Consider the following 11,338-nt stretch of genomic DNA (forward strand, 5'->3'; position numbering starts at 1 on the left):
TGTGTTCTGCAGTAGCGAGCGCCAGTCTTGTGTGTTCTGCAGTAGCGAGCGCCAGTCTTGTGTGTTCTGCAGTAGCGAGCGCCAGTCTTGTGTGTTCTGCAGTAGCGAGCGCCAGTCTTGTGTGTTCTGCAGTAGCGAGCGCCAGTCTTGTGTGTTCTGCAGTAGCGAGCGCCAGTCTTGTGTGTTCTGCAGTAGCGAGCGCCAGTCTTGTGTGTTCTGCAGTAGCGAGCGCCAGTCTTGTGTGTTCTGCAGTAGCGAGCGCCAGTCTTGTGTGTTCTGCAGTAGCGAGCGCCAGTCTTGTGTGTTCTGCAGTAGCGAGCGCCAGTCTTGTGTGTTCTGCAGTAGCGAGCGCCAGTCTTGTGTGTTCTGCAGTAGCGAGCGCCAGTCTTGTGTGTTCTGCAGTAGCGAGCGCCAGTCTTGTGTGTTCTGCAGTAGCGAGCGCCAGTCTTGTGTGTTCTGCAGTAGCGAGCGCCAGTCTTGTGTGTTCTGCAGTAGCGAGTACTGGTCTTGTCTTGTGTGTTCTGCAGTAGCGAGCGCCAGTCTTGTGTGTTCTGCAGTAGCGAGCGCCAGTCTTGTCTTGTGTGTTCTGCAGTAGCGAGCGCCAGTCTTGTGTGTTCTGCAGTAGCGAGTACTGGTCTTGTCTTGTGTGTTCTGCAGTAGCGAGCGCCAGTCTTGTGTGTTCTGCAGTAGCGAGCGCCAGTCTTGTGTGTTCTGCAGTAGCGAGCGCCAGTCTTGTGTGTTCTGCAGTAGCGAGCGCCAGTCTTGTGTGTTCTGCAGTAGCGAGCGCCAGTCTTGTGTGTTCTGCAGTAGCGAGCGCCAGTCTTGTGTGTTCTGCAGTAGCGAGCGCCGGTCTTGTGTGTTCTGCAGTAGCGAGCGCCGGTCTTGTGTGTTCTGCAGGAACGAGCGCCGGTCTGGTGCGTCCAGCAGGAACGAGCGCCGGTCTGGTGCGTCCAGCAGTAGCGAGCGCCGGTCTGGTGCGTCCAGCAGTAGCGAGCGCCGGTCTGGTGCGTCCAGCAGTAGCGAGCGCCGGTCTGGTGCGTCCAGCAGTAGCGAGCGCCGGTCTGGTGCGTCCAGCAGTAGCGAGCGCCGGTCTGGTGCGTCCAGCAGTAGCGAGCGCCGGTCTGGTGCGTCCAGCAGTAGCGAGCGCCGGTCTGGTGCGTCCAGCAGTAGCGAGCGCCGGTCTGGTGCGTCCTGTAGCCTCCCTGTACACACACGTCATACAGTTGCAGGGTATTTGACAACAAAGCAATACTTTAACATTACAGTTTTGGTGACTTGTCTTTCCATAGTAACAGTTTGCCTACATAAGATTAAATCTGGATATGTGAGTACAGGGGAACTTGATTATAGTTCTTCTGCCCCAGCCAAGTTATACCAGCATGGGCCAGGACACTAAAAGCTTGGTGAATTGTAACCCTAGTAGTGATATCCAGGTGTCTCAGTGATAATGTTCTAAGCTAACCACATTCCTTTTATTTACTTGTGTAGTATGAACGACCAGGAGCATCTCCAAAGCGGAGCCACGATGGGGAATCTGCAGAGCTCCCCAGTAAGTTCATGCTCCAGTGTCTTATACCGTATCTGTTCCGCATTCGTAAAGTCCCACAATTCCCAGTTGTGGTTTATTTTACAGGAAGTAGCCAGATCGAGATTCTGGAGCTGCAGGACTTGGAGAAGGAGTATATTCTGTCTCAGACACGGCTGACGTTGGCAAAGCATGATAAGAGTGCTACAGCAGTAGCCGGTAAGAGAATTGGTATCTGGACCGGTTCCTGGGACTTGTGGTTCCACAGCAGACCTCCTTGCTCAGATCGAATTCTAAGACTGTTCATTTGCAAGCTTTAAAACCTCATTGTTAATATAACCACCCCATGTCTTGCAGGGAGTGCAGCCGCTGAGGAAATGGTGTCTCTCTTGGTGCAGGCTGGATTGTTTGATACCGCCATTTTGCTCTGCCAAACCTTCAAACTTGCCCTCACGCCTGTATTTGAGGGCCTGGCTTACAAGTAAGTTCCTTTTGTGTAATGTTGATCCTTCCCTGGATTTCTACTTGTTCGTAGTAGGAACAGGTCCTTCCCGGGTTATGTTTGCGCACGTGTGTTTGGCGTCTTAAGCTACTACGTGTGTGTGTGTGTGTGTGTAATGCATTTCTGTTCCTGCTTGTCAGATGCATCACATTACAAAATGGCGGAGATTCTGCTCAAGCTGAGGCGTGGCACTGGTTGGCTGCCAATCAACTGTCGACTGTGGTCATCGCCAAGGAGTCAAGGTATGGCAGTGGGTTTCTTTACACATTTTATTGAAAGGATACTGTCCACAACCTCAGTGCTGGACAGGCAAATTTGTTTGTAACCTGATACAATATGGCCGTTGAAAGTTCCCTTGTCAGAGCTGTCTGCAGCTGTAACTAACAGACGGAATACCGCACGCAGGTATATGACCTATTCAAGGCATGGTGATTAGGTTTATGTGATAAAGAAAAAGTAAAAAAATATGTGGCTAGGGGACAGATGGGACGGGATGGAATAATGTATTAAAGGATACTGACAAGTAAGCAACTAGGAGAAACCTTAAATTAGGTTTTTAAAAATGTAACTCTTTTTAGAGGCTGTAAAATAAACTGTCCAGACCTGAAAACTTGTACACACCGGGCGATTTGCGCTGCTTTCGGTTCAAAAGCCACCCAGTGTCTATGGGCCAGCGATGAGTGCTGATCATCACTGCCCACCGCCTCTTATCTGCTGGTATTATTGGTAGATGAGCGATGTAACGGACGGCTTTCCATAGTGTCCTGCTATGGAAACCCATCCGCCGCCACGAAAATCTCTGACCTTTAATTCCAGGATGAAATATGTGCGCAGTGCCCTTTAGCATAGAATCATTTCTATGGTGCATAGAACTTAAAAGATTTCATTTGTTTTTCCTTAGTTATTTGTTTGTCGCTACCTGTTTGTGCCTTTTCCCTTATACTGTTCATTACCGTGTTTTCCTCTACACGCAGATTTTGGAAGTGAATTCTTTCCCTAGGCTTTGAATGGTATTTACTTTCTGAACTCTGTGGCATTCTGCCTATTAGTTACCGCAGCAGACCGTTCTGAATAAGGGAACGTGTATACAGTCATGTTGTGTAAAAACGTGGAGTTTTTATGCGGGAGAAATACATATGTATGTCCTGTATGTAGGTGAAGCGTTAGAGGATTTGTGGAATAAGTTATGGTGCATTAAACTATTTGGACTTAAAAAATACATGGCATAGATCCCTTGTTTCAGGTGTAACCTTGCGCTTCAGAGGTCCAGACTTGCAGGCATGAGACGTTTTGACCTGTCTTTCACCCTAGTGCCACAGATGAAGCCTGGAGACTAATGACTTCCTATCTGGAGAAGTATAAGACCCAGAACAATCTGTACCACCGCTGTATCATTGACAAGATGCTGACACATGGAGTGCCTCTGCCCAACTGGCTAATAAACAGTTATAAGGTTTGTATGCTCACCCTGGCTGCTTGCAGCACATAGCGGGCGGGCACCATTTATTAACAGTTTCTTACACATCGCAGCATGTTCCGTTGCGCTTTACAATAGTAGACCGTGATACAACAAACTGGGTATTTACAGACAAGTCAAAGGTATGAGGGCCCTGCTTACAATCTATAGGGAAATAGGCATTAGTTTCACCAGAATGCAAAGGTTCCTGGTGGGCTGTAAGATACGGTGACCCAGCAGTTTGGCCAGGGGTCAGGAGGGTGGAAAATGTGAAGATAAGAGGGGATATATGTGGACTGTAAAGTGGGGATGTGATTGGATACATACGATATAAGAAGGTTATGTGGCTGGTTCTGGAATTTGATCAGCTTGCCTGAAGGGGTGAGTTTTCAGGGAACGCTTGTAGGTTTGGAGACAAGTCATTGTGCATGGTGACCTGAGACTCCTAGATAGGAAAAAGCGGAAGCGATCAGTGATGTGTGATCTGCTCCTCAGGCTGTGGACAGTATGACTAATATGAGGTGCAATGATGGGAGCAGCGGATCGATCTGCTCTGGCCTGACAGAAAATTAGAATGCAATATAGAACATTACACCTCGGTATAGGGCTTGTTACCATCCTTAGTGTTCTTTCTAGGAACTGTAGCGGGCATGGCGCAGATGCACGGGGGCATCATAAGGGGGGGGGGACCGGGTCTGCCGACGTCACTGTTGTGGGCGGTCCCGGGCTGCAACGTCACGAAAAGGGGCAGGCCTGGCATTACACACAACAGATTTGAAATAGCTAAAATGCATTAATAAATGGGCTCCTAATGGTGCACCTGTGCCTCAGATAGTCCTAGGATTTGCAACTTTTTTTTAATTCAACAAAACTTTATTGAATTTACTACACACAATTCGAAGCTAATGCATTTAAAGGAGCTTAGTAGTCATTTTAAATGGTTTTCAATGCTTTGAAAGAAAGTTTCGCTAAAGGGAGTCACCGTAGAAAGGTGAAGGAGGCAAAACACTGTTAAATTAAAATGAATAGAAATTATTTAAGGCAGTGGTCCTCAAGAACCCGAAACAGTTCACATTTTACAGGTGTCCACAGAAAATCATAATAGAAATAAGTGTCAGTGAATAATGAGTGCACCTGTGCTCCTGCTGGATGGCCTGGAAAAGGCCAAGCTTTGTCAGGGCTGTAGCCTAGTGGGCTTAGAAGGTAGTGTGCAGCATTGCCTTTTAGTGATGGGAAGGATTCTCCTCTACAGAGCCTTGTCAGCCTGCTATAGGCCAGTGATGGCTAACCTTGACACTCCAGCTGTTGTTGAACTACACATCCCAGCATGCCCTGCTCCAGTTTTACTATTTGGCCATGCTAAAACTGATGGCATGCTGGGATGTGTAGTTCAACAACAGCTTGAGTGTCAAGGTTAGCCATCACTGCCCTAGGCTCAAGCGGAACTAGACATCTCACAGGAAGTGACGTATCCCAGGCCAGCTTGGTCCTGGCTTTATTCCGTGCTGTCTCGGCATCAGAAAGATCTAACTAGGGAGCGGGGACGGGAATTATTGCATCTTGGGCACCTGAGACTCCTTGATGGGGAACATTAGAAGCCATCATGGCTGAGGTTTATGTGATGTGCGATCTGCTCCGCAGGCTGTGGACGCAGCAGAATTACTCCGCCTTTATTTGAAGTACGATCTCCTGGAAGAGGCTGCAGAGCTGGTCTTGGAGTATGTAGATGCCATTTTGGGGAAAGGTCACCAGTACTTTGGGATAGAGGTGAGTGTTGGTGAGAGCTGGGCTGACCATGTCCCACCACTGTTGCGTTAAACCCGATGATACATTTCCCCTATTGCCCTTGTAGTTGCCTCTCTCTGCGGTATCCCCATTGGTTTGGCTGCCTTACTCTGCGATCGACCATCTCCTGCAGGCATTGGAAGAGAACAATAACAGTCGGCACAACCGAGATGTGAGTACATTTCATTTTTCATCTTGGGGGAAGATAGGGAATACTAACCAATCAGCTTCTAACGGTCATGTTATTACAGGCTGGGTTTGGGCCCCTGTTACCAGTCTGGGCCCAGGAAATTAGTAACCCCCCCCCCCCCCCCCCCCCCCTCCTCCTCTTGGTTGCCCTGGAGATAGAGTGGTGCTGCTCGGATGGGGAGTTGGATGTATCGAGGGGGAGTCAGGTCACATCACTGACTATATAGTTTACAGATATCGTTCAGTTTATATGCACAATATAATTTGCCCGGGTTTGTCGCTAATAATAATAATTTGCCCGGGTACAGCCTGTCTACTTTTTTTTTTTTTCTCCTAAGAGCTTGGACTTAACCCGGTCATCTGTATCTGCTTCCAACCAATTAATAAGTATAAATTATTTAAAAGTATTTACCTGTAACCGTAGGAAATTAAGGGGCAGATTTATTAAGCTCGGTGAAGTGATAAACTGTTTTTTATCACTGGCCAATCCAAACCATTTATAATTGCAAAGCACAAAACAAAGACATTAATCCATGTTGATCACAAGAATTTTCATAAGTGCATTTGTCAGCCAAGAAGTTTGTTTTTAATCTGATAACTCCTGAAATTCAATCAGTGGCGTAGCTCGACATTTTTCTCCCCCCTGCCCAAGAAAATCCGGTGCTCTGCCCACCCCCAGCCCCCCACCCCAAGAAGGGGCGAGCTGTTGGACTATGGGTGCCACTGGCTGAGCTGACAGGCGACCTAGGCAGTAGTGACCGCTGAGCTGGTCCCACTCCATGCATATCTAATGAGCGGGGACCCAGCGCAGTGCATATGTTATGAGCTTGACCTGCTCATTAGATACCCGCTCATTCAATATGCACTGCACTGGGGTCCCCGCTCATTAGATTTGTACAGGGCAGGACCATCTCTGCGCTCACTGCTGCCTGGGTCACCTGTCCGTTCAGCCAATGGCGCCCACCGCAGACCCCGCTGGAGTCTCCCCCAAGCCGCTGCGAGGACTGCCACATATGTAGCTACGCCACGGAGTTCAATGTATATTTAAGTCATTGTCTGCAGTCTGCTAACATTGTCTCCTATTTTGATTTGTATTAGCTCCTTGAGAAGCTGAAAGCCAAACTTGACGAATACTTTGGTAAACTTGAGACCTCCACTACAAACCTATTGTCCCTTCGGAGGAGCTAGCCCCAGCGGCCTTCTGGTGACACATCTGACCGCGATAGAACCATGTTTGAAATTGTAACTACATTTGTAATTCAACATTATGCCACAGCCAGTTATTTTTTTGTAAAATAATAATAAAATATTTTCTATGATGTTTTGTGTACACAAATTCTCCAGATAATACTTCTTCTTGTTATTAATGAGAATGCTATTTGTATGCTGCACACTCACATGGCTGTATGTTTTACTTGTGCATGCACAGATTGTCACCGCACGGAAAGCTGGACACCACCTAGTGCTCAGTAGCTGCTCGCAGGAGAGGAGGGGACCCAGACAGACTGAACACAGGGTCACCTCCTCCTTAATATGTACCTGCCTTGGCCATTTAAAATGTACCTAAAAATATTCTGGATGGAGTATTGTTTATTGATGTTTGTCTATACCACGACACGTGCATTATACACCATTGCGTTCACAGTGAATTATTAATACCAGTCATTTGTATAGCACACACATTCCGCAGCAATTTAAAGATAATATTTGGCCATTCATATCAGTCCCTGCTGAAGAGCTTACAATCTATATCCCTAACCCACAGATTTACGCTCGAGTTAATTTTAGTTGGGAGCCAATTAACCCACCATTATATGTTTGGATCGTGGGAGGAAACTGGATTGCCTGTAGGAAACCCATGCAAGCACGGGGAGAATATACAAACTCCACCCAGTTAGGGCCATAGGAATCTGTACTGTGTGGCAGCAAGGCCACACCATTACACCATCTAATTGTGTTCACAGGGTAATGGGCAAAGCATATTATGCCGGTTTTGGGGGAAATCAAACATTGGTACTTATGTAGTATCTGGGCTGCCGATTTTGAAATCGGGTCCATCGCATCGCATCCGACTATATCGCATGCGATGGACCCGATTTTTCCATAGGATTCAATGTTAAAATGGACTGAGTCCATTTTAACATGAAATTCAATGGGAAAAGGGGTCCTTTTCCTCCCCTACTATCCAAGTGGGCATGGAGTTGGATATAAACCTGTAGCGAGCCCCGCGAGGGGACACAGAATACCGTTCGCTCGCCACGCTTCGGGCTCGCTACGCTCGCCACAGGTTTATATCCAACTCCATGCCCACTTGGATAGTAGGGGTATGAAAAGGACCCCTTTTTCCCATTGAATTCCATGTTAAAATGGACTCAGTCCATTTTAACATTGAATCCTATGGAAAAATCGGGTCATCGCATCGCATGCGATATGGTCGGATGCGATATCGCATCGCATCTGATTGTATGCCTTAAGTTAAGGCATACAATCAAAAAATCGTCAGCCCAGATAATACATAAGTACCCGAACATTCGCAGATTTTGACCAAAAAAATATTGGGAATGGTGAAATTATCTTTTATTTATATGGAGCACCTAAATACATAAATGGTAAAAAAAAAAAAAAAAAAAACTATAAAAGTACAAATACAATGAAAGATCAGGCACACTGCAGGTTTATGTAGAAGCATCGTACCCTTGATATCAGACTATATTACACACAAGGCCAAGGTTGAATCGTGACGTCTGCCTGGGAGCGATGGACTGCTCAGGCCAATAACCCCACTATGGAGGCCTGCACAGGATTTCCTCACCATGCTATCATGTGGGTTAAACGGGCCGGACACAGAGACCCAAAGTGGCCAACAAGCAGGTTGCTCCGGCACTTTGCGTAGACATAGCTGTTTGATGGTCCCTACATTCAGCACCAGTGTAGAACTTTGAGTCTGATTTAGAGGTGGACGGTAACTAATTGTAATGCCGATGTTGGCGCAGACGAGCGATTTGCGATTGTGAGTATGTGCACGTTTCTCTGGAAATCCTAACGGGGCATGGTTATCCTGACTGTATGGAGTTAGAAATGAAGTAGTCAAGCGATGGGTATTCCTAAGCAGTGACCCAAAATGACCATTAAAATAAAAAAATTGGGACGGATGTATTGGGAACCTTGGAAAGTGCTAAATTACCAACCAATCAGCACCTGTCATTTTAAATCTTTCTCTACGACTTCGTACATTTCTTCCATAATAGCCTTGGTAATGGGTTAGTAGATAGGACCGTCAGGGTAGCCATTGCTAAGTCCGTCCCCGTATCCAGGACTTGCTGGGATCCTGTAATTATTTTCATTGTCTGATGGAATCCCAGAGCAAAATAGTTTGAGGACCCCTGAACTAATCAACAGTATAGGGAATTGGAGCTTGCTGAAATGTATTGTCTGCATTTTACAATGCAATTCCTATTTCCCCACTTCATCATGTTATGGGTTGAAGTGTGTGGGATACAGATGTATATTGTGGGTTCTGATTGTCCTGTGTATGTGTTTCTAAAGGTGACATCCACTATTGCGAGGTATCGCATACAAAACCCTAACAACGCACCCAGCAGCTCCTGAGTGGCTGGGCCATATGATAAATTGTATCATGTGTGATCCCAGTCATGGCTGCGGGATCTGATAGATCTTTGTGGCAGCCATGACTATCTCTGATGCACACAGGACCGCGCATCAGATCGGATTCAGAGGGTACACATGCCATTTGACACTTTTTCATCCGATTTCTTGGCCCAAATCACACTAGTGGATGGGGCATCTTTATTCTTTGTTTTGAGATGAAGGGTGCACATGAGCGGAAATAGAAGAGAGGCAGGGACACAATGAAGCACCACAAACCATAATCTGCAAGATGGCATGGAGAGATCTGCATGGAGGACAAAGGCAGAAGGTAGGGTCAGACATGTAATGACAGACAGAAGCTTTGAGAGATACACACAGAGATGGCATGAAGGTCGACATGGGCTTTTTCACGTGTTTTTTTTAGCCAAAATACCAACAGGTGGTATTTCATATCCTAACATCTACTGGGGCGTGGTAGTAGTAGAATAAAATAGTGTAGAGGGGATGCAGTGCACTTTTTTAGTATCCCTCTCGATTGTGTCGACATATGGACAAAAAAAAAAGGTGAAAAGCCCTATGTCGACCCATGCTTGTGTTGACCTAATGACCTGTCGACCCTCAGTCATGTCGACCTAGTTGCTGTCTATCCAATGATCCATACCCGTAAGAATCAAACCCTTCACTGCTGCCAGTCTCCTTCCTAGGACGGCCCCTCTCATGATCCAATATTCGAGGAAATGTCACAAAAAGAAGTCTGGCATGGTACAGATACACATTTCATGCTATTTACAGAGTGCAAATCGCAGAGCTAGTTAACAACCCCTCCTGCGGTACTAAGCATTGCGTATCCAAGCGATAGCCTGGTTTCCATGGTGTTAGTGGTGAAGTGTTATAACCATAAAGACAGGAGGTGATCATTTTTTTATTTTTGTGGTGTTAAAGTGCGACGGGACAAGTCCTGGCTGAATTGAGATCTTCCTTATGGTTCTGATTTGTGCTAAACGAAGGATAGGGGGCCAGATTCTCTAAGCTTCAAAAGTGATAAAATGGAGAGGGATAAACAGCCAGCCAATCAGCTCCTACCTGCCATGTCACAGACTGTGTTTGGAAAATGTCAGGCAGGAGCTGATTGGCTGGCTGTTTATCACTGTCCATTTTATCGCTTTTGAATCTGATCTGAGAATCTGGCCCCTGAGCTTTAAAACGATGAAGCCGTGCACTATAGAAGGATCCCAAGATCCAACTGCCAGAATGTAGGAGATTAATAGATTCTGCTGGGTTTAGGTGTAAACTGCTAAATGAGTGGTTCGGCAGGGGGCCTCACAAACCGGGAGACTTGCCTGTCCTTGTGGAAGACAGAGATCCACCTGATTTTTGCGGGCCTCACAGCCATACCAGGAGGGTAGGCAGGTATGGTACATTAAAAAGGAAAGGAATTTCGGGCTAGACAGCTGCTTGGGGTACTAATGGTTCACCCTGGAACGTGTATTACAAAGAACAAGATCACCATTTGTGTCAAACAATGAAATGCGTCAAACAATGATCCAATCATGGGATTCCTCTCACTTCTTTACTCCAAAAAAAGAAAGCCATTTTTCTACAGAGTGTGATACCATTAACCCAATATAAATTCAGAATAAACAGAGATGGATTTTTAATGCTCGTACCCTGTGGAACTGTCTACGTTTTCACACCGTAGACCACGGGTGTCAAACACAAGATAGCACGCAGGGGCAGTGTGTCTAAAACAGGAGTGCTGCGTCCACGTCCGCGGCCGCCTTACCTGTTCCTCCACTGTCGGCGGCCATGTTCCTGTAGGCACATATGTATGCGGCTACAGAAACATGGCCGCCGTCCTCCACGGCTATGTGGAGGAGGGCCTGGCCGCCTGTTCCCTCTGATGCCCGGCAGTGACAGACACTGGGTGGGGACGTCATGACGATGACGCCGCCCGCCCATGCGTCTGTAGAGAAGTAGGAGCAGGCAGGGAAGCTGGACCGGGAGTCGGGGACAGTGTGGCCGCAGCAAGCATTGAAGAAAAGCTGGAAGCCGCGGCAGCTGCAGGACAGAAGGAGAAACAGTAAGTGAGGATGAGGATCACACTCACAATAAAAAAAAATATATATATCTGCTGTTTCCTGAGGTGTCCCCGTGTATAATAATAATGCCATGACACCACAGGCTGCTCCTCCTGTATAATCATTTATGTGTCATGGCATTACTTTTATTATATTATACAGGGGGAGCAGTCTTTGGTGTCATGGCATTATTA

At 46.8% G+C, this 11,338-nt stretch overlaps 1 protein-coding gene across 1 annotated transcript in view; it reads left to right on the forward strand.

Moving 5' to 3' along the window:
* The window catches only part of NUP160 (nucleoporin 160), a 35,537-nt gene extending 28,761 nt beyond the window's left edge, over positions 1-6,776 (forward strand). Inside the window, exons 29-36 of the mRNA XM_083164344.1 lie at positions 1,489-1,549; positions 1,634-1,744; positions 1,883-2,006; positions 2,168-2,269; positions 3,339-3,480; positions 5,125-5,250; positions 5,336-5,440; positions 6,556-6,776. Coding sequence (XP_083020470.1) covers positions 1,489-1,549; positions 1,634-1,744; positions 1,883-2,006; positions 2,168-2,269; positions 3,339-3,480; positions 5,125-5,250; positions 5,336-5,440; positions 6,556-6,645 — 861 coding nt within the window. The 3' untranslated portion in view covers positions 6,646-6,776. The remainder of the gene's footprint in view (positions 1-1,488; positions 1,550-1,633; positions 1,745-1,882; positions 2,007-2,167; positions 2,270-3,338; positions 3,481-5,124; positions 5,251-5,335; positions 5,441-6,555) is intronic.
* The last annotated feature ends 4,562 nt before the right edge of the window (positions 6,777-11,338 follow it).

Source organism: Crinia signifera, chromosome 11 (genome assembly GCF_055691185.1).
Source record: "Crinia signifera chromosome 11, ASM5569118v1, whole genome shotgun sequence".
Lineage (NCBI taxonomy): Eukaryota > Metazoa > Chordata > Amphibia > Anura > Myobatrachidae > Crinia > Crinia signifera.